General features: G+C 52.8%; 1 protein-coding gene across 3 annotated transcripts; it reads right to left on the bottom strand.

Moving 5' to 3' along the window:
* Positions 1–449: 449 nt before the first annotated feature.
* ATP1A2 (ATPase Na+/K+ transporting subunit alpha 2) lies at positions 450–24,654 on the bottom strand. 3 transcript variants are annotated; one of them, XM_060088326.1, is made up of 23 exons: positions 24,643–24,654; positions 19,363–19,467; positions 19,118–19,177; positions 17,435–17,638; positions 16,820–16,933; positions 16,433–16,567; positions 15,617–15,734; positions 13,627–13,895; positions 12,272–12,470; positions 12,027–12,136; positions 11,751–11,885; positions 10,835–11,024; positions 10,544–10,719; positions 6,912–7,048; positions 6,306–6,456; positions 6,052–6,220; positions 5,662–5,816; positions 4,918–5,041; positions 4,566–4,711; positions 4,230–4,360; positions 1,638–1,739; positions 1,449–1,540; positions 450–478 (listed from the first exon to the last, which is right to left on the bottom strand). In XM_060088326.1, the coding sequence occupies exons 1-23, from the start codon at positions 24,652–24,654 to the stop codon at positions 450–452; spliced, it is 3,063 nt and encodes a 1,020-aa protein (XP_059944309.1). The 3 variants fall into 3 exon arrangements, with proteins under 3 accessions (XP_059944309.1, XP_059944310.1, XP_059944311.1); XM_060088327.1 differs by lacking the exons at positions 17,435–17,638; positions 19,118–19,177 and having other exon boundaries at positions 19,372–19,467; XM_060088328.1 differs by lacking the exons at positions 16,820–16,933; positions 17,435–17,638; positions 24,643–24,654 and adding an exon at positions 16,658–16,679 and having other exon boundaries at positions 19,125–19,177; positions 19,363–19,427.
* Positions 24,655–25,069: the final 415 nt, after the last annotated feature.

The following is a 25,069-nucleotide window of genomic DNA, read 5'->3' as shown; positions in this document are numbered from 1 at the left end:
GAGAGATAAAGGGACACTGGTGATCTGAGATAGTTCCCCTCCTGGTCTAGACAGACCCTTGCCTTTCGGTGTTGATGTGCTCTAGTGGGAGGTGAGGGTGAAGGAACAGGGACCAGGGAGGGCTGGGGTACCCCTCGGGTCCTCAGGTGAGATAGACAGCACGTGGAGTGCAGCAGAGCAGGACCTGGGGAGGGACCCCTGACATGTAGTGTCTGGGCTGATTGCTCCTAGACAGGCCTCTGGGGCAATCACCCCAAGCTGAATTACCCACTCCCCACGACTCGGCCTGCTGAGTTGCCTCATTCTGTCGCCCCAAGTCTTCTCCCCAAATGCCACCCCACTGTTTCCCACCCCTCCCCAATGCCATCTCTGCGACTACTTCAGGGACCGCACATCCCGCCCCCCCCCCCCACCGTCTTTCCCATGCTTGGCTCTTCTTTCCAACGGGCTCAGTAGTACGTCTCCTTCTCCACCCAGCCTGTTAGAGAGATTAGGCATGGGGGTTGCAGGGTGAGCTTAGAGAAGACAAGAGATAAATGCCCTAGGGTCTTGGTGGTTGAGGCCAGGCAGAACAGAAGCCTGGGGGAGGGGCTGAGGAAAGCAGCTGTGGAAGGGGAGGGGCAGAGGGGACTCCATGAGGCCATGGATTAGGGGGAAGGAGAGACTTGCATTTAGCACAGGGGACGGTGGGCCCTGAGTGGTTTTGTTGGGGGTGAAAATACAAACGGCAACAGGTGCTGTTCAGGTAACAAGTGAGTTTCTAAAGGGCAGCCGTCTGTTGTTGCTGTCCAGAAATGGGGCCCTGGGATCGACAGCACCTGTGATTTTTCAGGAGAAGCCAGAAACTTGGATTTTATGTGAAAGCCCTTAAGTTTTAGATATTAAGCCAATTGAAAAACAAAAAACAAAAAACACCCATGCAAGATAGGGCAGCCAAACCAAACAATATCCATGGACCATATTTGGCTTGTGGGCCATCCATTTTCAACCTCCAGTAAGTGATCAAAAATGCTTGTTGGGGAAAAAAAAATACTTGGTTGATGACTGGGAATTAGGAGGGCTGGGTTGTAGTGCCAGTTCTGCTGCTTCTGGCTTTATGACCCTGAATGAATAAATTCACCTCTGCCCCTCTCTTTGTCTGTAAAATGTGGAGGTGGGACTAGATGACCTCAGAGGGCCCTTCTAGTTCTGATGTTCTGTGATTTCAGGTGGAAGGCGGAGGGCCTCAGAGACCAGTTGTGTGTTGGGTGGGACAGGAATCTGAGAGGAAGAGTTTCAGCAGAGTCAGGGCTCCTAGGACCCTGGACCCAAAGATCCGAGGGCACTGAGGAAAAGGAGCAAGGATCCGTAGTAGGAATGGAGTTCAGATTTGGAGCCCTGCATGGGTTGGTAGCCACAGTGGGGAGTTGCACTTTGCTGGGGTCGGGGTGCAGCGCCGAGGTGCTTACCACCTGGATATCGCCGCAGAATCAGCTTTCGGACCTCATCGTAGATGAAGATGAGGAGACTGTAGGGGAAGGCACAGAACCACCAGGTGACCCTGAGGAAACAGAGGAGAGTGTCAAGAGCATCAGAGGTTGCTTCAAAGGGACCAGAACTTGGATCCCAGCAGGGGGCCCTTCTAAAGAGACACTCACTTGAGCGGGTACATGCGCAGGGCCACACCCATGCCCGGGCAGTAAGACAGAAAGGCCGCCAGTGCCGTCTCCTCCAGGAGCCCAAAAATCAGAATCTTGTTCCTGGAAAGGCAAAGGGTAGGTAGCGTTGGAGGGGAGGGCAAGGAGGGGCAGAGATCCAGGCTGACCCCTGGTGGTGGAAGGGAAAGAGGCGGGAAGAAACGCTGGGGAAAGGCTATAAATGACGTCTTCCCATGCCTTCTTCAAATGCTTCTTCTCGTGCTAAATGTAACCAAAGAAAGATTGTCTTTAATTTTTCTGCTTACTGATTTTACCTCCGATTATTGTCTATAACACATACTTTCATTCATCAAATACATGTTTCCTATGTGTTGAGTGATACGCTCTGTGCTGGAGATGCTGTGGTCAATGCAAGCTTCCTTCTGGAGACCTGGAGCCTGCCCTCACGCAGCTTATAATCTTGTTATTGATCCAGGCACGTGGCCTTTGAAAGTGTCGTCTCCCCAGCAAGATGCTTGTTCCTTCATTTCAGGACTGAATTATGTCTTCTACCCTCTCAGTGTCTCCTTCAGCCCCAGGTAGTTGTTGGTCATAGATATTCAATAAAGAAGGGAATGTTTGTAAAGTACTCAGAAAGGGAAAGCTCACTGGATAAAAAGTGCTGAATATGTATTCACCACATCAGAACTGAAGAGCAGGAGAGAATAAGCCTCTGAGGACAGTGTCTGGAGTCGGACGGGGGGGTCTAGTCCCAGCCAGGCCACTTACTAGCTTCTGGTTGGAAGCAGTGTTGCTTAACTTCTCTGACCTTCATGTTCCTTCTCTGGAGGAGACAGTACCTTTATATCCTACGATTGCTGGGAAGATTGTGGGAGATAATGCGTGGAGAGCTCTTGAACGTGGAACATTCTTAGCTGTATTTTATAATCTCATGCACTGCACCTCTTCATGGCTTAAGCCAGTTGTTCCCAAACTTTTCACTCATTAAGCATCCCTCTTGTTTTTCCTCTATAAAGACCACATTTTAATTGATTTTTGTCTCTCCAGCTGCATTTGTTAATAAGTAATGAATATAGGGAATTCCCTGGCAGTCCAGTGGTTGGGGCCCCGTGCTTCCACTGCAGGGGGCACGGGTTCGATCCCTGGTTGGGATCGAATGCTCCACAGCGAGGCCAAAAAAAAAAGGAATGAATATATTTTCCCAGTTAAAAAATTAATTAGTCATACACACGACTTCCAAAAAGAATCGTGCATTAACATGTGATCGCTATAGTTCATACTTAGGCTTCTGCCTGACAATGACACTTTGGTAAGCTTGGGAATCTTCTTAGAGGAAGTGCTTTATTTCCATAAAGCTGTTTGAATAATGCACAGAGCATCTCTGAGGACCCCTGAGGGTCCAGACACCCCAGGGTGGGGCATAAGGTGCGAAGGCTGCCTCGGGCCAGGTTTCTTGTTGGTATTAGTACTCCTTCCCTGTCCCAGTCTGACTTTTGTTTAGTTTCTTTTCCACTTGCCTCTCAGATGGGCAGGATTTAGCTGGTCTGGTTATGTCCCCGGCTTGCTCTGTCACCCATGCCCTGCACAGTCAGTCACCTAGTGTCTTGGACCCTCTGCTCCTTGTTCTCTTCTCACTGCCTTGTCCCCATTAGTGTTTTTAGCCCAGTGGAGTCTCCTTCCTTCATCTAACAGACTTTTCCCTTTCCTATCCCTAGGATCTCAAACGCTATTAAATTCACTGGAGTTTTGGCATTTTTTTTTCTCAAACTAAGAAATTGTGACAAAACTCACGTGGGGAATTGTGCCCATTGTTTGCAGTAGAAGAAAAGAAAGATAATGGGAGTGATACCTTTGGCACTGACCACCATCCAGGCCGGAGCTGCAGAGGAATCACTGGGTACCCCTCAGGTGCCAGGCTCTGTGACAGGTGAGCCACCCAGTGTAGTAGTCACGAGCTTAGGCTTCAGAAACAGAGCTGGCTGAGCTATTTCCAGCTGGGTGACCCCAGGCACACCATTTAACTTTTTGCAGGGGTCTCTTATCCATAGAATGAAAATAATACCTCCCTCACAGAGCTACTGTGAGGTTTGACGATGTCTGTGAATCACTTAGCACAGTGACTGGCAGGTGTAACTCACACTACAAGAACTTGACCCTGAGTAGCTCACAGCTCCCACAAGGACAACATCACCACCACAAGGCCAACATCACCACCACAAGGCAAGTGCTGTAAACTAGAGCTACCTGCCGAGTGGAGGGGAGCCCAGGGGACCCTGTATTTAGGGCTGGGCCGAGGGGTGGGGGTGAGTATAGAGTATAAGATAGAGGAAGGAAGGGAGGAAGGAAGAAGGGAGGGAGGGGAGAGGTATGGGGAGAAGATGAAAAGGAAGGACGATGGAAGGAGACCATATGAAGGAGATTTTAGGAGCAAATGAAAACTCATCAGAAAGAGTCATAGCCCTCCTTCCTCTTCGCTCAACTATTTCCAAAAAAGGCTAAGGATATACAGCCGGGCAACTACAATCGGAGACCGCAGCAGATGTGGGTGGGTGAGTGCGCCCTGAATGCGCTCTGCCTGGTGGGCATGCTCACTTCATGCCCTGCTGGAAGACTGAGTTGCGGCGGGTCTTGCAGATGATGAGGTCAGCCCACTGCACAACCACAATGCTGGCAAAGAAGGCCGTGTGGCACGTGAACTCCACCACCTTCCGTTGCTCATAGGTCTGGGGGAGGGCAGGAAGAGAGAGGTGAGAGTGTGAGAGGAAAGGGTAGGAACAGGGTGCAGCGTGGTCCAGGGCAGATGTTAAATCCTGGGCACCTACTCCACCCTTAGCCCCCAATCCTATTGGCCACGACTGACCACTCCTGCCACACGTTCAGCCCTACCCTCTCATATGTGTGCATCTGCACTTACACAGCTCCACTTACCCACTCCTGTCCGTAGCTGTCCTCCAGGTCATTCATGGACCGGTCGTCCCAGTCGAGGCGGATTCCCAGCAGCCGTGAAGGCAGAAAACCATTCTCTGCCAGGATCACGAAGTAGGTGAAGAAGCCACCCAGCGCCTGGATCATCCCTGTGGGTGGTGGGCAAAGGACAAAGGGCAGGGCCTGGGTCATAGAAGATAACAGGATGGGGCCAGCCCCTATGGGCCAGAGAAGGACATCCCTGACCCTCGGGGAGTTGGCCCCTGTCCTGGAATTTTGCAGGGGTATCATCCCTCCAAAGGCTGGGAAAAACATCTTCTTGGGGTTCCCTCCTGAGCCCCGGGCCCGGCCGCACCGATCTGTCCATAAGCCATGCTGATGAGCCTCTCGTTCACCAGCTTGTCTGTCTGCGGGTTTCTCGGCTGTCGCTTCATGATGTCACTCTCAGCTGCCTCATAGGCCAAGGAGATGGCAGGGACCTGTGCAAGGGGGCAGGTGGGGAGAGGACGGCATTTGAAGGGAGAGAGTGGGAGCAGAGGATGATCAACAGCGAAGAATCTTTGACACAATTCAAACACTTATAAAGACCCAAGACCCTGGACTTCCCTGGTGGCACAATGGTTAAGAATCCACCTGCCAATGCAGGAGACCGGGGTTCGATCCTTGGTCCGGGAAGATCCCACATGCCGTGGAGCAACTAAGCATGTACGCCACAATTACTGAGCCTGCTCTCTGGAGCCCGCAAGCCACAACTACTGAGCCCACATGCCACAAATACTGAAGCCCACGCGCGCCTAGAGCCTGTGCTCCGCAACAAGAGAAGCCACTGCAATGAGAAGCCTGTGCACCGCAGTGAAGAGTAGTCCACGCTCGCCGCAACTAGAGAAAGCCCGTGCGCAGCAACGAAGACCCAACACAGTAAAAAAAAAAAAAAAAAAAAGAGACCCAAGACCCTATCATCTTCCAGGCTTTGAGCTCATCTTCTCTGCAACCCTCACAGCCTGCTCAGCTGTCCCTTTCTTTCCATCTGTGGCCCACCCTTACCCACTGTGCTCCCATGACTGCCTTGCCTGTCCCCTCCTCCAACCCATGGCCTCACCATGTCAGTGCCCAAGTCAATGCAGAGGATGGTCACAGTGCCCAGAGGCAGGGGGATGTTGGCGATGATGAACAGCAGGAAGGGGGTGATCTCGGGGATGTTGCTGGTCAGAGTGTAGGCGATGGATTTCTTCAGGTTGTCAAAGATCAGGCGGCCTGTGGGGAGGTTCTGAGGGCATCAGGGAGATCAGAGGGACCCTCCCCACCCCTAGCCCCTGAAGCATGGCCGCTCATCTACCCAACAAAGGGAGATTTTGTGTTAGAGGGAAGCTAAAGCAGGCGGTGGATGCCTGAGATCCTGAGTTGAGTCTGTAATTGGGGTAAAAGGCAGGGAAGCAGATGTGCCAGCTCAGACAGCCTGGATGGCATCCCAGCCCGTGTAGCCCCTCACCCTCCTCCACACCCGTGACGATGGAGGCAAAGTTGTCGTCCAGCAGGATCATGTCGGCTGCCTGCTTAGACACGTCAGAGCCAGCGATGCCCATGGCAATGCCGATGTCCGCCTTCTTCAGCGCGGGGGAGTCGTTCACCCCGTCCCCTGTCACCGCCACAATGGCTCCCTGGGGAGAAGGTACAGCCAGGTACACCCAGGCTGGGGGTGCAGCCCCTGCAAGCCCTGGCCTTGACCCTTACCCCTTTGCTCACCTGCCTCTGACAGCCCTCCACGATGATGAGCTTCTGCTGAGGAGACGTCCGGGCAAAGACAATCTCCGTATGGTTCTTGAGGATCTCGTCCAGATGCTCTGACGTCATGTCCTTCAGGTCAGAGCCATGCACCACACACGCCTTGGCCTCTCTGGAGGCAGAGGCAGAGCCTGTTGATTCCCTGGTACCCCACCACCCCTCCTCGCCACTGCCGGGTCTTCCCCAACAGCTTCAGTCTTCCTCTCCCTGACCCTCAGTGACCTGTCTTTCCCATTTCTCTCTTTGAGGGGGTGGTGCTCAGTCCTCACCACGCAGCAGCATCACAGTCATCAGTACAGTGTGCTGGGCCAGACGCTACTTCCTTTATACGTATCTCGCTCCTATAGCAACCAGCAGCGTGGATACTACACTAATTTTGAAGTTGAGAAAATGGAGGCTCGGGAAGGTAAAGTGACAGGTCCAAGGTTACACAGCTAATCAGTGGCACAGTCTGGCCACAGGCTTGGGACCAGGGAACCGGCAGTTAGGACCAGATACCCTCAGGGGCTGTTCAAGCGTCTGTGGGAGAGGCTGAGTCGATGGGGGAGGGGTCCTGCAGAGCCTCACCTGGGGTTGACCTGGCTGACAGGAATGTTGAGCCGGGCTGCAATGTCCTCCACCGTCTCGTTGCCCTCTGATATGATACCCACACCTTTGGCAATGGCCTTGGCTGTGATAGGGTGGTCCCCGGTCACCATGATCACCTGGCAGGAAGGAGAAAAGAGAAAAGGAAAGCAGCATTAAGGTTTTTTTTTTTTTTTCTCCTTTTATTCCTTTCCCAAAGTCGGAAGAGCTAGACCACTAGACGGTGGGACTGGAAGATCCCAGCCAAAATAATGGAACTCTGTGTGTGTGTGTGTGTGTGAGAGAGAGAGAGAGAGAGAGAGAGAGAGAGAGAGAGAGAGAGAATGGGTGAGGGGAAGAGACAACAAGTTGTTTTCAGGAGATCAGAGATAGTTTGCCTAACTGGAGGAAAGCCTCTCTGACAGAGTTAACAAGTTAATGAGGGTCCCTTGGAAAAGCAGCCTCAAGGATTGTTTAAGAGTTTGAATGTCATGGGATATGAGGTTGTCACAGCTGGGAGGACCCCTAACAGCTCCTTCATTTTACCAATGAGGAAACAAAGGCTTAGCAAGGGGCCCATGATTTGCTCCGGGTCCCAGGGGACCAGAACAGACATGGTTTACTTAGTGCCCAGTGTGAGGTCTGCCGACATCCTAATCAGACAGGGCAGGGATGGGAGGGAGACATTCCCTCCCATCCCTCCCTGCTGCCTTCCACCACCTGTTCCTCTGCCTCTGACATCCCTTCACAATGTGGGAAGAAGGTGATTCCTGACTGAACCATGATATTCATTGCTGCTGTTGCAGAATGGATGAAGCCGGATGGGGAAGGTGGTTAGCATCTGAGAGGCTGGTAAAGAGGATGTTGCAAAAGCATCAGGAGGTCAGAGCTGGCTTAGGAGACCATTTGCCTGTGGGGGTTTGTGGGGCAAATCCCACACATACTGAGAAGGAAGCCTCTTCATGCCCCGCTGCCTTCTCTTCCACCCCCAAAAGCCACACGGGCCTCCCAGCGGAAAGACAAAAGCACCTTGGCAGTCCTCATCCTACTCAACCCTCTGAGGGGTTTCGCACTGTCCACCACCCCCTCCTTGAAGCCCTGTCCTCCCTTGGCTCCCATGGACTCCTTCATTCCCAGTTCCCCTCCATCCCTCTTCAGGTGCGCTTTCCCACCTGAATGAGGAAGCAGCTTTGGTGTCGCCTAGCAGACCTAAGGTGAAACACTGACCTTCCCCAAGTGCCTTCACTGAGTCTCAGCAGAATGGAGATGATGAGTCTTTCCTTCAGGGTTGTCTTGAGGAGTTAGCGGCCTTAGGTGGACACTCACTAAGGGTTACCTGTCACCACCTTCCCCCTCATCACTGGTTCCTCCTCCACTTGCCCTTTCTGTTGGTGTGGCCCAGGGTTTCCTTCCCCTCCCCTTTCTTCACCCCTGCTCTTTTCCTGAGCAATAGAATCAAGCAGACTAGCGTGTCTTTAATCTGTACTCACGTGGGAATGAGACTGAACTCTCCTGTCCTGGCCCGTTTTCTTGAGCTCTCCACCATATTCCTACTTTCCCTGAAACATCTCCCCCTGGGCATCTTACAGACCTTCTGATCTCAGGGCGAAGTGAACTCCTTATCTCTACTCCCCGCCCCCATGGAGCCTTCTCTTCCGCTCCCCACCTGAGATACTATCCATTCAATTCATTCAGTCCCTTTATCTCCTGGATCTTCTCCCCTACCCATTTGAGTTTGCTCACCAAGTTCTCAAAACATCTCTCAAAAGTAACTACTCCACTCCTTTTGTCGCTGCCCTAATTTGGGTCATCATCTTGCCATCATCTTGCTATTGCAGTAGCCTCTTATGCTGTCTCCCCAACCCCAGTTCTGCTCCAAATCCAGCCCCTTCTCCATCCAAGTAGCCTCCTAAGGGCTAGCTCTGCCCTGTGACACCTGCAGTTCTCTGTGGCTCTCAGGATAAAGCCCAAGTCTGGCATTTAAGCAAAATCCTTCCAACTGGCCCTGGCCCTGATTGCAGCCTCCATCTCCGGTGCTCCTCGGCCACCTCCCACTGCCACGCGCACATGCCCCGTGCAGTCCAGCCACGGCTGGGTACACGCTGTTCCCTGCTCTTGACACGCCTCTGCTCCCTCCCCGCCTTACAAAATGCTCGTCACCCTTCGGGGCCCAGATCAAATATCATGCCCTCTGTAAAACATTGTCCAGTTCTCCGAGGTGGACTTAACTGCCCCCTGCTGCTCCGAGTTCCCTGGACATGCTTTCACCAGGCCTCGGTGACTGTTCTGATCATGGTAACAGGCTGCCTGGTGAGAAGGGGTGCACGGGCTTTCCGGATGAGCTGGCCAGGCTTCCTATAGCCAGTCTCCCTCTTACTAGAAGTTTTATTTTGGGAAAGCTACTTACCCACTTGGAGTCTCAGCTTGTTTTATTTTTAAATAGGGATAATGATGCCTACCTTAGAGACAGAGTGGTTGCAGGGGTCAGAAATCACATATATGTGCATATATACATATAAGCCCTCTAGTGTGATGGTTAAAAAATAGCAGATATCTCAGTTCAAACCCTGGCTCTACCACTTACTAGCTCTGTGGCCTTGGGCATGTTACTTTGCGTCTCAGTTTTTGTCTCTGTAAATAAGGGAAAATACTAGTGCCTACTTGTAGGGTTGTTGTGAAAATCAAATGAGATCATACAGGTTTGATGCTTAGAATAGTGCCTGATGCATATAAAGCCTCACAAAACAATAGGCTCTTTTTATTATTAGAATATCTGACCCTTAGCGGGTGCTCAAAGACCCTATCTGTTAAAATTGTTCTGTGATTAATTTAAGGGCATTTGTTTCCCCTGAGGGATCATGAGCTCCGGAGGCCAGGCACTGTATCTTATTTGTCTTTTGTTTCCCCAGTGCCTGGTGCAGTCCCTGGCCCTCAGTAGACAGGTTGAGTTGAATTGATTTGGAAGTAGGTGAGAAGTTGAAAAAGGAGGAACAAGCAATGGCATCAGAATTGGTAACTGGACAGGTTAAGAGTGGTAAAGAGCTGTATCTTGGAAACAGAAAGGACAAGATGGAAGGGATTTTTGTTTGTTTGTTGAACTCCAGCACCTTGAACAGTGCTCAGTAAACAATAAATATTTGTTGAATGCAGCACAGATGTCGTACAGAGAAGGGAGTGGTCATTGAGAAGCAATTGCAGTTGGAGAAGAGAATGAGGGAGAGGTAGGCTTGGTGGAATGAGGACCGGAGCTAGTCTACAGGGTTATGGGGCGGAGGTGAGCGGCCACAGGCGAGAGCCTACTAATCTCATCCTAAAGGGCTAGAGAGAGTAGGAGCTAGCTGGGAAGGGGAGGACAATCAGATCTCCAAGATAAGGGTGACTGATGGGCTTGAAACAAGAATGGAAGGAGCCGTGCGCCAGAGAGAAAGCATGGGTGTGGGAGACTGGTCACTCTGAGCAAAAGGGACAAGGGTGAGAGCTACAAGGCAGGGACCGACCTTTCCTTGAAGATGGATGGCTTCTCCTCTCAGTCAGCAGGAAGTAGGCCAACAGTGGCCCAGGTCTCCCCAGGGCAGCAGCCTCTCCGGCCCCTGGACTTTTGGTGTTTGGGAGGAGGGACGAAGTGAGGCTAGTACCTTGATGCCTGCACTCCGGCACTTGCCCACAGCGTCCGGTACGGCAGCCCGTGGAGGGTCAATCATGGACATGAGCCCCACGAAGCAGAGCTTCTCCGTGGGAAAGTTCAGCTCATCTGTGTCGAATTTGAAGCCCCGAGGAAACTTTCCAGAGGGCAGATTCAGTTGACAGAAGCCTGAAGGGGACAGAAGGGAGGAGTGAGAGCAGCAAGGTGGCTGCCGGGTTGCCCCCAGAGCCCCTCATCCCAGGGAAGGCTTTCTCAGCCCTGCTCCCTGCTTCTGGCCCCTCACCTAGCACTCGCTCCCCCAGTCCTCCCAGCTCCAGGTAGGCATTCTGGAAGGCGTCTTGCATCTCCTTGTCTAGAGGGACCTCCTTGCCCTGCACCAAGATGGAGGAGCACCGGTCCAGGATGCGCTCGGGGGCCCCCTTCATCACCAGCACGTAGCTCTGGGGGCTGTCTTCTCTCTCGTGGATGGACAGCTGGAGAGAGGAAAGGCAGTTACAGAGGGGCCACACTTGTCTTGAAGCTCCAGTGCCCAGCACGGGGCCTGGGACAGAGCAGAGGCTGGTAAGAAAAACTCTCTTAATAAAATAACCCCTGATCCATCAACCATTGTCAACATAGGGAGAGTCTCCATGTGTGGATGGGTGTTTGGACCTCATAGTCCTAACCCTGTAACCTGAGAGTCACCTTCCCATAGGACATTCATTCACTCAGCAAATATTTACTCTAATCAGTTAGGACAGGCACTGTGCTAGGGGTGAGGTGGCTTTGTCATCAGCATGCCCCATCACCACACTGGCCTTAGGGGATTTTACCCCTATGGCTTTTACAGGACATAGCTGAGACTGCATTCTTGGCATTTAACAGATGCCTGTAGGCTGAGGGATACCCTAAGGAAATTTCCAACGTATGGTTCAACTGAATGGGATGGAAGGGTTGGGGGACTGGAGCCAGAGGATGTGGAGCCCTGGGAAGAAGAGTTGAGAAGGTGACAGGTTGTAGTAAAGGAATGAAGGTTTGGGAGCTGGGTGTGGGGTTGGTCATTGCAACCAGACATCTGGTCACCCACGTTGCCCCGGGGGATGATGCAGGGGTGAGAGGGTGATCAGATGCCTTCTCTCCTGCTGTTGATTCCCCTTTGACTCTGTGTGCCCCTCACTTCCATCTCTCCCTCTTTCCTTGTCCTGGCACCCAAACCAGACCTGGTACTTATTGGTTGAGTTGAAAGGGATCTCCGCCACCTTGGGGTTTCTATCCCTCATCTTCCTCACGGAGCCGCAGGACAGCTCAATGCACTTGAGCAGAGCTGACTCGGAGGCATCACCAGCTGTGTCCCGCTGCCAACAAGGAGAATTCAGTGTCACAGTGGAGGACCAAGGAGGGAGGGCACTGATGTCCCCGAGGCAGCCACAGGGTGCAAGAGAGGAAGCTGGGCATCAGCAAAGTGGGCAGGCTGTGGCGATCCCCCGACCCCCTACCTTAGACACAGAGATGTTCTCCTGCCCTGCCTTGAAGACAGCACGGTTGCAGAGACCAGCAATCCGGGACAGGGCGGTCCACGTGGGGGATCGTTTGTCGAAAGTGGCCCCTGGGAGGAAAGGAGAGAGAAGCAGGAGTTTGGCTCTCCTTTAGACCTCTTATCTCACCCCACCTGCCCCGCCAGTCCAGTGCCCTGAACCTCCTCCGGTCCCCTCCTCCCACTCTGGGTAGAGCACCCAATCACCAGACTGATCTTCTGTGGTGTCGGCCTCATGGATCTGGTTGTCAAACCACATGTGGGCGACGGTCATGCGGTTCTGGGTGAGGGTGCCCGTCTTGTCGGAGCAGATGGTGGAGGTGGAGCCCAGCGTCTCCACCGCCTCCAGGTTCTTCACCAGGCAGTTCTTCCGAGCCATGCGCTTGGCTGTCAGGGTCAGACACACCTGGTAGAGAGAGAGGGCAATAAAAAGGGCTCAGCCTGAAGCTGGAGATATCCATGTCCTTACCCCAGACCATGGCTCTGTCCCTCCTCCCTTGATCCTACTCCAGGAACACTGAGAGAGACCTAGGTGTAAGTCATGAATGTGTTCCATTTTATTTATTTATTTTTTAAAAAAATTTTTAAGTAATTAATTATTATTATTATTTTTTTGCGGTACACGGGCCTCTCACTGTTGTGGCCTCTCCCATTGAGGAGCACAGGCTCCGGATGTGCAGGCTCAGTGGCCATGACTCACGGGCCCAGCCGCTCCACGGCATGTGGGATCTTCCCGGACCGGGGCACGAACCCGTGTCCCCTGCATCGGCAGGAGGATTCTCAACCACTGCGCCACCAGGGAAGCCCATGTGTTCCATTTTAGACGTGTTGAGCTGAGATCATGAGTGTATATTTAGGTGAAGTGTCCAGTAGGGAGTTGAAGATATTTGGCCAGAGCTCCAGAGAGGGCCAGAGTAGAACAGGGTGTAGGTATGTGTGAGTCATCAACACCAAACAGGCATCAGAAACTGGGAGAAGATGAGCTTACTCAGGGGCATCAGGAGGAAAGCAGAGCCTTGAGGACTGAGGATCGGTGGAGGTGGGGAGGAGGAGACAGTGCAGGGGACTGGGGAGAGGAGAACCAGGGTAGTGATGAGTCACAGTCATCAATGAAGGAGAGAATGCTAGGAGGGCAGACAGCAGTATCCATTTCAGCAGCAGAGCTAAGGATGGGAGCTGAGGAAAGGTCACTGGATTTGCTAATTAGTCACTGGTGACCTTGGAGAGAGCCTTGACAGGAGGGTTAGCCAGGATGAGCTCCAGAGGGCAGTGGGGAGATGACTGGTACAAGGGTTGTGAGAACAGGTGACCAGGACAAGCTCTGGGAGAGAAACTGAGAGCAAAGGCACAGCCCAACTTAAAACCTTTCAGATTCAAACTCTGAGCCATGTATTAAATGAAATTTTTCAGACTCACATTCTAAGCCATGTATTAAAGGAGAATCGAATATGTGATTTTAGGGGCTGGAAGTAAAAAAATTGCAGAGAAGCCATAGCCTCTCTTGCTTTTGATGCAGGGTAGCAAAGCCCTCTCCTGGAGACCCCTTGGCCTGACCCACTCACAGTGACAGTGGCCAGCAGCCCCTCAGGCACATTGGCCACAATGATGCCGATGAGGAAGATGACTGCCTCCAGCCAGCTGTAGCCCAGGATGAGGGACAGCACGAAGAAGGATACCCCCAGGAACACAGCCACTCCTGTGATCAGCTGGATGAAATGCTCAATCTCCACGGCTATAGGTGTCCGCCCGACCTCCAGGCCTGAGGCCAGAGTGGCTATGCGGCCCATCACCGTCCGGTCACCTGTGGCAATCACGATGCCCCTGGCAGTGCCTACAACACAGGAAGGGACACGAGGTTGGGTGCCTTGGGGTCCCAGGAACTGAAGTCTCATCCTACTTCCTGGGAGAGGAAAACCATCACAGAGTAAGCAAGCCAAAGACTGTGAGTCACTGTGATTAGATTGTACCTCCCTTGGCTTCCTCTCCCAGCATAGATGGCCAATCCCAGACTCAATACAACAGCAAAGTATTTTCTCTTATACCTGGGCCTGGGGAGAAACCTTGCAAATAAATTCGAGGTTCAAACTGAGGAGATTCAGTAAATGACATAAAAGTATTGCCTGTGGTATTTCAGTCAAATCAATCTCATACTTGTTATCATCCAAAAATATATTACAAACACAAAGTAAAGCACTTATGGATTTTCCCTGTAGTCTTAAGTTTTTCTTTCTCAACACTAGGCACGAATCTCTATAGAAGAAGCTAGGCAATCTCTAGCCCTTATGTAGACATTCCAGGGGTCTTCAGGGGAGGAAGTGTGCTGGAGTTGAAAGAGCATGCATCGGAGCCAGCCAGACCTGGGTTTGCATCCACCTTTGAATTTCTACCTAGGGATTGCTTTAATAATGAAATGAGACGGTGTTGTCATACACCTAGAGCAGTGCCTGGCACATAGTAGGCACTCAACAAATGTTAGTTCCGTTCGTTTCCTCTCCTCCCTTCAAAGCCAGTTCAGAGTAAGCAATGGACATGTTTTACTAGGCATTTTTATCAATTGTGCAAAATGTAGAGCAAATTTCAGAATCTCAGTACATTAAGAATTTAGGGGAAAATGTGTGGTGATTTTTCACTATGATTCTAACTTGCTGAAGGAGGGGGAAAGCCGAGAGAAACAGAATACATACTGAAGAGAAATGAGAAATGGGAAGGGAAAGGTATGTGTGAGGAGTGGTGTGCAAGGCCTCCTCTGACCCACTTTCTGAGGCCCATGGTCTAGTCAGCCTCTTCCTCCCACCAGCTCTGGCCCTGGCCTCCCTCTCCGAGTCAGCCCGACTCTGCTCACTGGCACAACCAAAGAGGGCAGGGGTTTTGGTGGTGCTTGGACTCCGGCCACTCAGTGGTGGCAGCTCTGGGAGCTCTTCCTGGCCTTTGGTCATCTCTAGAACCCAGAGCAGTGGTGGGGCACACCGGGCAGCCTGTGCATGACCAACAGTTTCTTTTGGTGAAGCGCAGGCCAGGATGCAGCCTGAAGGAAGGCCTGAATGTTCACCTGGACTGATAGCTTTCCTGTCCCTTCCCCAGCCTGGGCCCTGGTCAAAGCAAGGGCCAGAGAATGAAGGAACTAGTCCCAGAATCAGGAGAGATGGAAGCCATCAGTCAAACCAGAGACTTCTAGGAATCAAGGATGGTTTGGGGCGTGTGCGTGTGTGTGTGCATGCGCGTGTGTGCGTATGTGTATGTGTGTACGGGTCTTGGCCCATATCTGAAGGCTTGGGAATCTGTGCTGTCCTGGGGTGGGCAGAACAGAGCTGTTTCTGTGGGGAGGTGACTTTTCCCTGGAGTCATGCCGCCCCAGCCAATTCCCTGCTCTCTGGAGGGGGACTACTTCTGTAGTACTCAGGGCTCTCTGCCCCTTCAATTCCCTCCTCCATAGCCGGGCTTTTGACAAGTAAGTACAGCCATAGCCCCCAGTCCTGCCTGGAGGCTCAAGATGCAGGCTCCTCCCTCAGCTGATGCTGGGACCAGGGGCTCCCCACCAGGCTAGCCTCTCACCTTCCACGCAGTTGGTAGAGAAGAAACAGATATTGCGGGTCTCCAGGGGGTTCTCGTGGGTGAACTCGGGGGAGCGGGTCTGGGGCTCCGACTCGCCTGTTAGGGATGAGTTATCCACCTGAGGAGGAAGGCAGTGTGGAGTCATCAGATGGGCAGACACATTCAGGCACACACAGCTGTGTCCTGACTCCAGCCACACTCAGTCTCCATGACACCCAAGACAGAATTACACTTGCCCTCATCACATATTTATAGCATTACTCAGCTATTGTCCCTGCTCTGGTTTGGAATCTGGGCTCTCACTGACTTCTTCTGTGACCTTGGACAAGTTATTTAACCAACATTGCCTCCCTTTACTCATCTGTAAAATGGAGAATGGAAGTAGAATCTCTGCACTGCACAACTACAGGGGGTGCCATTAACACCGTAGTCAATGAAAATGGCACCGGCTAGGGTTGTGCATGGCATGACTTGTGTGGCCCCATGCAACCACCTGGCATGATTATACCATTCTTGCAGAGTTAAATTAGGTAGCCTATGTGAATGTATATGAAGCATCTGACACATAATAATACTCAATACATGATTGCTATAAAGTGGATATCAAAGAAACACCGGGGGTGCAGAGCATTCATGACACACAGATACAAGGATGCATACGTGTAATATGTGAAACAAGGTGTGGTTGGGCAGTGTGGGGCAGGTGTTGACATCTGGACCTGGGCCTCCCAAACTTCAAACTTCTAACAGGTCCCTCTCAGCTTTACACAGCTTGCTTTGTGGACTCAGCCAGTGGATCTGGCCTGGCCCCCTCACCTTACAGCCATGAGAAGAGATGATCCGGAGGTCGGCAGGCACTCGGTCTCCACCCTTCACCTCCAACAGGTCTCCCACCACCACCTCCTCCGCATTGATCTGCATCTTCTCTCCTTCCCGCACCACGAGGGCTTGCTGTGGGGAGGCCCCAGGGATCTCAGAAGATGCTCATCTCTACCCCTACCTTCCTCTTTTGCTGGTGCCCCACCTCGCCTCCAACCCCACCAAGGAGGACAGACCTTGCACCCTTAGCAACAAGATATGTCCTGTTGTGAAGAGCTGGAGGGTCTTTTTTGCCCAAGCCTCCATCTCAGAGCCCAAGGAGTTGAAGAGATGAGTCTCCCAGAAACCTTATGCCCCAGCCTGGAGCCCAGCTCCGCCATCTACCTGAGGCACCATGTTCTTGAAGGAATCCATGATCTTGGAGCTCTTGGCCTCCTGGTAGTAGGAGAAGCAGCCAGTGACGATGACCACAGCTGCCAGCACCACGCCCAGATACAGCTGGTAAGGAGAAAGGTTTTGAGGGACCTGCCCTTTTCCTAACCCTAGAGGGGCAGCTGCCACTCAGGATGAGCATTCAGTGCCCCCGCTTTGTCTGCATCTGGGAGTGAGAATGGTGGAAGAAAGTCCTTCTCTCCAACCTCTCCTTCAACCTTCTAATCCCCAGCCTCTTAAGACTGGAGGGGGTGGGGAAAATCATAGGGAGTTCCCAGGACTAGGACCTCTCTAGGGGGTAAAGACCCAGGGATGCAGACAAGCCCACTCATGTGTGAAGGAACAGGGAGGGGCTGTCTCAATCCTGAATGACTGTGTATGTTTGTGTTGGAGGAGGAGTGTCTGTAGATATGTATAGAAGTCTCACCCCCTTTCAGCCTAAAGAACAGAGGGGCTGTTGGACTGTACAGGAAGGTCTTGCTCCCTGACCCTCACCCACCGTACTGGAGATTCAGGGTTGGAGGACAGAATCATGGGCTGGTCCAGGGGTCAGGCATGCTGGCTCACATTGTCATTGGATGGTTCATCCTCCATGGCAGCCTGGATGCCGTAGGCCAGGAAACAGAGGATGGCCCCAATCCACAGCAGGATGGAGAAGCCCCCGAAAAGCTGGCGACAGAACTTGACCCACTCAGGGGTGGTTGGGGGTGGGGTGAGGGCATTGGGTCCATCCCGAGCCAGAATGTCCTGGGCCCGCTGGTTGGTGAGGCCCTGAGGGAGGCAAGGAGAGGTGTGGGAGCTGAGCTCGCATCTGGAACAAGCCATGCCCCTCATCACTTCCCACCAGCTCCCTGGCAGCAGAATAAAGTCCAGGTGGAGAGAAAAATCCCACCTGGTCGGAAGGGGTAGGGGACCATCAGGAAAGGCCACAAGGAGGAGGTAGCATTTGCAAGGGGTGTTGGAGGACTTGAAGGCTGAGTAAGATTTTGGCTGTGGTCCCCCCCACCTCTGGTCAGCCTTGGGTTGAGACACATTTTGGTTAGGGCCACAATAATCTCCTCTGGAGGCAGCCTTGATAAGACTCCCTGGAAAGACATCTCAATTGATCTCCACCTCCCATCCCCATCTCTCTGCCTTCAGATTCCCCCCTTCACCAAGGATTCAAGAAGAGTCCTACATTATTGACCATGAATGTCACACAGCTTTGGTCACCATCCATCTCCTTCCCCAGAGAGCTTTGCCTGACCCTGTTGCCCTAGCCCCAGGCTGGCTCACATGCCCCCTCTCTGGGTCCCATTGTATCCCAGGCATGATTCTAGAGCTGTACTCCCTATATGGCATTGGAATTCTGTTTGCCTTCCTTTCTGCTGCGGGACTTTGAGCTCCTTGAATGCAGAGGCCACTTCTTATTTCTCTTTCTATCTGTCCCCTCATTTATTTAATAAATGTGTATTGAGTGCCTACTACATGCCAGGCAATATGGTCAGTGCTGGGGATCCAGAGATGGCCAAGACCCACAAGTTCCTGCCTTGTACAGCTTATGATCTCATGAGGTAACACACTATAAATAGACATTACTGCCAGATAGTGAAAAGTGTTATTTAAAAAAATAAGGTAAGGTAAAGGAAGGGGGTGTAGAATTTTCAAAAAGGCAGTCAGGGAAGGCCTACAGGAGGAGGTATGCACCCATTACATTTCTGATGAACGATTTTTTTACTTTTCACAATGATGGGCTTGGCAATGTGACTGTGCCACTAACTACTGATATGAACGTGGGAAGCTACTCTCTCTCTGAGTCTCCTTGTTTTAATGAACAGGTCTCCACACCTGGCTTGTTGTAAGGATCAGAGGAAAGTATGTAAAGCATCTATCCCAGCGCTACATGCACAGCAGCGCCCAACGCATTACTCTGATAATAGTCATGGGTTCCCCCACTATTGCGTGTATGTCAGTTCCACAAGAGGAGGTGTGTCACTGAAGCTGCTTGGGATACAGCCCTGCCCAGAGGCCCTCCAGGTCCTGGGTTTTAAGGAGTTCTGGCTTCCAGGCACTCAGGAAAGGAGCTGTAGACCAGGAAGCAGTGGATCTGTGTTCTAGCTTTGGCCCTGCCACCAACTAGTCCCTTGTCTCTGGGCCTCAGTTTCCTTAACTGTAAAGACGGTTGGCTTTGAGTTTTAAGGCCCCTTCTACCCTGAGGCTGCGTGGTTCTCTCACTTCTTTGGTGCCCTCCCTAGAAGCCCCTTCACTGACCTTGGACAGATCCACTTGGTACTTGCGGCCCAGCTCATCCAAGGACAGCTTGTGGTCGTCCTGGAGAAGAGAAAGCAAGTTGCTTTGGGGAAGGAGGCAGACTGTGTGTGTCTAGAACGCATCTGCGGGTACTGAGAGCACAGCAGTGAGGCAAGGAGCATGGGGGAGGTTTGTGTCACGAGCTTCCCTGAGGGGCAGCTTTCCCAGCATGGGAGCCCTTTTCCATGGCCTGGCTGGGGGCTCACCATGGTCACCTCCTTCTTCAGCTCATCCAGCTCCTTCTCTTTCTGTTTTTTCTTGCCGCCCCCATTTTCCGCAGTAGTGGCTGCAGGTGAGTACTCGCGGCCAGCCTGCAAGAGGAAGGGAGAGCCCAGGGAGTCAGGGAGGCTGGAGGCTGGAGCTTCTATTCCCACTGGATAGCCTGGGACTCCAGGCATTGGGAGTGAGGGGGCCAGTGGATTCAAAGTCAGTGGTCATCCCAGGGGAGGAAAGGGGGTTTCAGGGTGGCGGGGACCCCAGGCCCTCAGTTTGAAAACTATTAACAGAACCCCAGGGCTCTACATTTGAACTTCGGGAAAGGCTGAGGGGCTCAGGACTCAGGAGCCCACTCTTAGCTTTTGAGTAGTCGGGCTCATGCTAAGATTTTGTTTGTTGAAAGAACCCTGTTCTTAAAGCAAAGTAAACAAAAACCTTAAAAACCACCATCCTACACTATTTAGAATTGTAGAAGGGACTGGACAGGGCTGGGGGTTCGTTGAGGGAGCAGTACCCTGTAGGGATGTCTTTGTCCCAACACCGTGGCTGCTTTACTCAGAGAGGAGTAGAAACAGTTAGGAATTGGGGGGGGGGGCACAATTAAGAGTCTTTGGGGAGTCAGGGGTCAGGGCAGGGAAGTGTCTGGAGGAGGAAGGGAGCCACAGGGTCTGGTGGTGGAGTGTGGAAATGGGATGAGCAGGGCTCACGGACTGAGAAATCAGTAGTCGGAGGATCAGTGCGTCCAGGAAATGGGCACGCAGTGTCCTGGGAGCCCTCACCATCCTGGTGCCACCTCCCACCAGAATGCAGGATTTGGGGTTGGGGTGAGTCATGGCCTCTTGTTGGCAAAGGTTTGTGGGGAGTACCCCCAAGCCCCCCTTCGCCTCCAGCCTGGAATGTGAAGTGACTCCCCAACCCCTTTGGCCATGGCACTTTTGGGACTAGGCTGCCGCTGCTTGGGCAGGATAAAAGGTGCTGGGAAGATCATGTGTCTGCAAGTCCTGTCAGCCAAGAAATAAAAGTTGACCTCAGGGCTGAAAAAAAAAAGAAAAATTGCGACTGGGCAAGAGGCAATTCACAGGACTTGAAGCCCCAGAGCACAATTGGGTGAGGAGGGAACTGGGCCCTGTTTGTCTAAAAATATAAGAAATTGTCTCTGAGCATAGAGAATGGACTTGAGGACATGGGGAGGGGGAAGGGTAAGCTGAGACGAAGTGAGAGAGAGGCATGGACATATATACACTACCAAATGGAAAATAGATAGCTAGTGGGAAGCTGCCGCATAGCACAGGGAGATGAGCTCGGTGCTTTGTGACCACCTAGAGGAGTGGGATAGGGAGGGTGGGAGGGAGACGCAAGAGGGAAGAGATATGGGAACATATGTATATGTATAGCTGATTCACTTTGTTATAAAGCAGAAACTAACACACCATTGTGAAGCAATTACACTCCAATAAAGATGTTAAAAAAATTGTCTCAGGATAAATCTAAAACTGAAAATGCATGGAACTCTTAGGTCCAGGCATTCCTGGGTCCTTTAGTGAAGTCAGGTGAACATTTTAACAGGAGCCTCCCGAGGCTACTGTTTCCCCCTCCTCTTACAGGCCTGCGGTCTCCTCGCTGCCAGCAGGCTTCCAGGGTCTCACAGGGGCCTTCTGGGGGAGAGGGTGGGGAATTTCTCCTTCCAAGGGGTCTTGGGTGATAGGATAGGAAGTAGCTTGGGAGGCCTGGGGTGGCGTGACAAGTGCCTTCTCGTCCCCTCTACCTCCCTAGGCTCCTCTCCTCCCACCTCCCTCGGGATGTTGTGTCCTTGTCACAGAGGCACTGCTCAGTTCCTGTCCTGTGCCTCCACTTTTCCACTGGACCCTAAGGGCCATGCCAGGGTTTCACGAATGAGCTTTTCTATACTATGATGAAATTCATTTTTTGTTTTTTTACTGTAAAGAGGGAACACCTGGGTGGGATCTACAGTCAAGGTGCTTGCCTTTTTTTTTTTTTTTTTTTTTTTGCAGGATAATTCATTTTTTAAAAACAGACTTTTTCTTTCAGAGCAGTTTTAGGTTCACAGCAAAAGTGAGCACAAATTACAGGCTCCCATATACCTCCTACCTGCCCCTGCACGGCCTCCCCACCATCAACATCTGGCACCAGAGTGGTACATTTGTTACAATGGATGGACCTACGTTGACACATCATTATCACTCAAAGTCCATAGTTTACATTAGGGTTCATTCTTGGTGTTGCACATTCTGTGGATTTGGATGAATGCATAACACATATCCATTATTATAGTATACAGAGTAGTTTCACTGCCCTAAAAATCCACTGTGCTTGGGGATGATACATTTTTTTTTTTTCCATCAAAGAGGAGCCATCCAAGTAATGTGGCAGCTGCCCTGATCACAAGAGATCACGAATCTAGCACCTGGAGATACAGAAGTCTGACCAGTGAAATCAGGAACTGGGGTGGGGGAGGTGCCGTGAGAGGTGGACACCGTTATCACCCAGACGCTAATGATCTAGAAGGATATGAGCTCTTTGCAGGCTGTGTTGCTCAGAAGTGCTCTTCTCAGCAAAGGTGATCAGTAACTCTTGCATTTGTTTCCATGTGAAGCATCTATGGATCAAGGCTATTTTTAGCTTCCTGAAGGCTGATCTTCCTGGGGAGACTGAAGCAGCCCAACAGTAGGAGTGGGAAAGGGTTGTGAGTAGTGCTGCCTCTCGCTTCCCCAGGTGGCTCAGGGGGGCTCATTTAATTGAATGGATTGAAACATCCTGGATTCACAAATCTAATGCTTTGGATTCTGTCCTTGGTGGGACAGCACTGAGAAACGGATGAAAAGCAGCGAAGAGACAAGAGGCCAGAGACTGGGGTGGATAAGCTTCAATGAGACCCTCCATAGCTCCCGGGGCAGGAACAGGGTCTGGGCATTCACAGAGGAGGGGGCTGTGCCTGGGGGCCCAGGAGCAGAGCCCAGAGAATTTCTGTACATACAGGCATGAAGTAAAGTTCATGACAATTAGAATCAAAGGCATGGTTTAAAAAATTTCCCAGCCCACATATGTACGTCTGGCATGTACAGATGGTGGCTAAGCAAAGAAGCTCTCAGCAGCAGCCCCTTTCCCTAAGTGCCCATCCTGCTTTCCTGCAGGCAGGCACAGAGCTGCGGACACACTGCCCCGTCCCCCCTCCTGTCCTGGCAGGGATCTCAGGCTCTGCAGCCAGGAGCCTGCGGAGATTCAGGGCCAGCGGGCTGCCCAGGCAAGAAAGAAAGAGAGGAAGCAAGGACCACTCCCCTCCCCTCCTCCCTCCCCCATCCACAAGTCCACAAGTCCCCCTCTCTGGGCCTTGAGTGCTGAAGGAGAACAGAGAGTTCTTTCTGAGAAAGCCCAGGGCTGGGACAGAGTCGGGCAGCTGGAAATCAGCCAGCCCTCCCCCCCACCGCTGCCCTTTGGTGGCAGCTGGAGCAGGCCGGGCTCCCTCCCACCAGGGCCGTCCCTTCCCCCAACTCCCATGCTGCCCTTCACAGTCACAGGGTGGTGAGGTGACAGTGAGCCCTTGCTCTGCAGGGAAAAGGGGTATTTGCATGGGGGGTGCCTTCCCTCTTCAGGGGTCTCCTGGCTGGGTGAACTCCAAGCTACCCCCCCCCCAAGTCCCCCCACTCTCCCCAGCCTCAGTCTGGACAGAACCAGACCTGCTCCCTGACTCGCTACTGGGAGTGGATGGGAAGGGAATTCAGGGATGCTGGGGGAGTAGCACAGAGCCATGAAGAAGTCAAGGTCAAATCACTTCTCAAGCAGGACCTCTTGAGCTGGGTCCACCCTGTGCTAAGGTGAAGGAGGGGAGAGGTTCGAGGTCCTGAGCCTCAGCTGGGGACTCCCGTTCCCTGGGGGAACAAAAGACGTCAAGGTGCAGCTGAAGGTCCCCAGACAGTATCTTCCCATGGTTGTGAGCTCTTCCTCTGTGAAGCCCACACGTCAGACACAGCTCTTCACAGACCTCACGTGCCCTCACACCGTGACATCTATGCTCACTCATGCTTGAAGGTCTGCACGTTTGCAAATTTGTCTGCTAAGACACAAACACAGGTGCTCACCCATGAATGTCTGTATCAACTGCAGCCTATGAAGAACACATGAAAACACACACACACACACTCACACACACTCACACACCAGTTCTATTTATAGCTCCCACCCTAGCTCAGGAAACCTGGTGTCCAAGCTCCGAGTTTTCTCAGCTGCTAAACTCAGTGTGATACCATGTCCTTGCCTGACCCCCCTGGGGCCAAAGCGCCCTACAGCTCCCCGCAGGCACCTTCTTTCCTCAGCACCCTCCCGTCGCTCCCCAGGCCCTTTCCCTCCCTGCTCTCTTCTGCCAGCATTCCACAAAAGGAAAGCCTCCAGGCGCAGGATGTAAAGGGATTGGGTCACTTTTCTCCATATGGAAATTTCATTTCCAAGAATTCAAAGCCCTGGCCCTGGCCCCCACCCCCCTTCCCTGGTAGTTGTTAATCTTCCCCTTGGCATACCCAGTGCTGCAGAATGCCACAGGATGGGGTGGACTGAGGGGGGTGCCGGCGGCTCTCACTAGCCTCTGGGAAAGTCCTCAAAGCACATGGCTTGCAGCCAGAGGACAATGCTGCCCGGGACATCCGGGGGCGCTGGACGAGGGGCTGGGGGCACATCACTCTTCCTCCGCACCCTCCGCCCAGCTGTCCCTGGAGCTCAGGGCCCCTGGAGCTGGTGTCCGGAACTGCTTGGTGACTCTGGAGTGGATGGCCCCTGCCCCTCTCTCCAACCTCAGACTGGACCCCCATCCTCTCAGGCTGGGACTCCCAGAGGAATGGATACTTTCAGAGGGTGGCGAAGGCGGGGAGGATTAACAGTACCAACTGTCCCTTCAGCTGGGAGGCTGGGAGATGCGGTGAGAGAGGAGGAACCGTGGAGATGTGGCTGGAGGAGCAGGGACAGAGATGAGGGAGGGGGTGGAGGGAGGGCCGGAGGGGATGCGAGTGGTGGGCTGCGGGGCTAGTGCTGGGGGTGCTGGTGGAGAGGACAGCGCTTGGGCGGCTGAGCGCTATGGGTCTGTGCTGTAGGGCTGTGCACACAGTGGTAGCTGGGACACTGTCAGTTCCAAGTTCAAACCAGCCCACTGCTCCTCCCTCCGTATCCCATCCCCACCTCATCCTTTCCCTCCAGCCTCCCGCACCATCCAGAGAGCCCTACTGCTCCCCCCAGAGAGGCCCCTGCTCTTTGGGGATACTCACCCCACGGCCCATCTTGGGGCAGAGTGGCTGAGGGATCTAGATGGGGGAGGTCACCGGGAGGATCCCAAGCTCACACCACCAGCCTGGGGTGTCCAGAGACCCCAGCAGACAGACAGAGACAGTGAGCACCAGGGTAGCTTTAAATAGGTCCCTCTCCCCCTCTCCCCCCGCCTTCCCCTTCTCGGGAAAGAAACGTTTGTTGAAACAGGATCTCTGAGGACTCCTCCCCTCCCGCCCCTTAAGCAACTGGCCTGTGGAAGGTCCGTTTGTCCCGCTGAGTGCTCCCCCTGGGCTCCCCTCACCCTCCAAGCCCTGGCCTGAGGCCACCACTGCTGAGAGCAGGGAGAGGCTGTGCCGGGTTGGGAACATGCCCCTTAGGGACAGACTGAGGGGGAGCAGTCCCCTCAGCATCCCAGAGGCCAGATGC

This window comes from Mesoplodon densirostris, chromosome 2, assembly GCF_025265405.1.
Source record: "Mesoplodon densirostris isolate mMesDen1 chromosome 2, mMesDen1 primary haplotype, whole genome shotgun sequence".
Lineage (NCBI taxonomy): Eukaryota > Metazoa > Chordata > Mammalia > Artiodactyla > Ziphiidae > Mesoplodon > Mesoplodon densirostris.
The sequence above is the reverse complement of the archived record's forward strand: the minus strand, read 5'-3'. Positions and strand labels throughout refer to the sequence as shown.

Excerpts from the sequence above, each read along its gene's own strand:
- ATP1A2 (XM_060088326.1), bottom strand. Across the intron at positions 6,457-6,911 it reads GTCAGCCAGGTCAACCCCAG|AGAGGCCAAGGCGTGTGTGG; the intron begins GTGAGGCTCTGC and ends CTCTGCCTCCAG. Across the intron at positions 1,541-1,637 it reads CTGCGCATGTACCCGCTCAA|GGTCACCTGGTGGTTCTGTG; the intron begins GTGAGTGTCTCT and ends CTGTTTCCTCAG.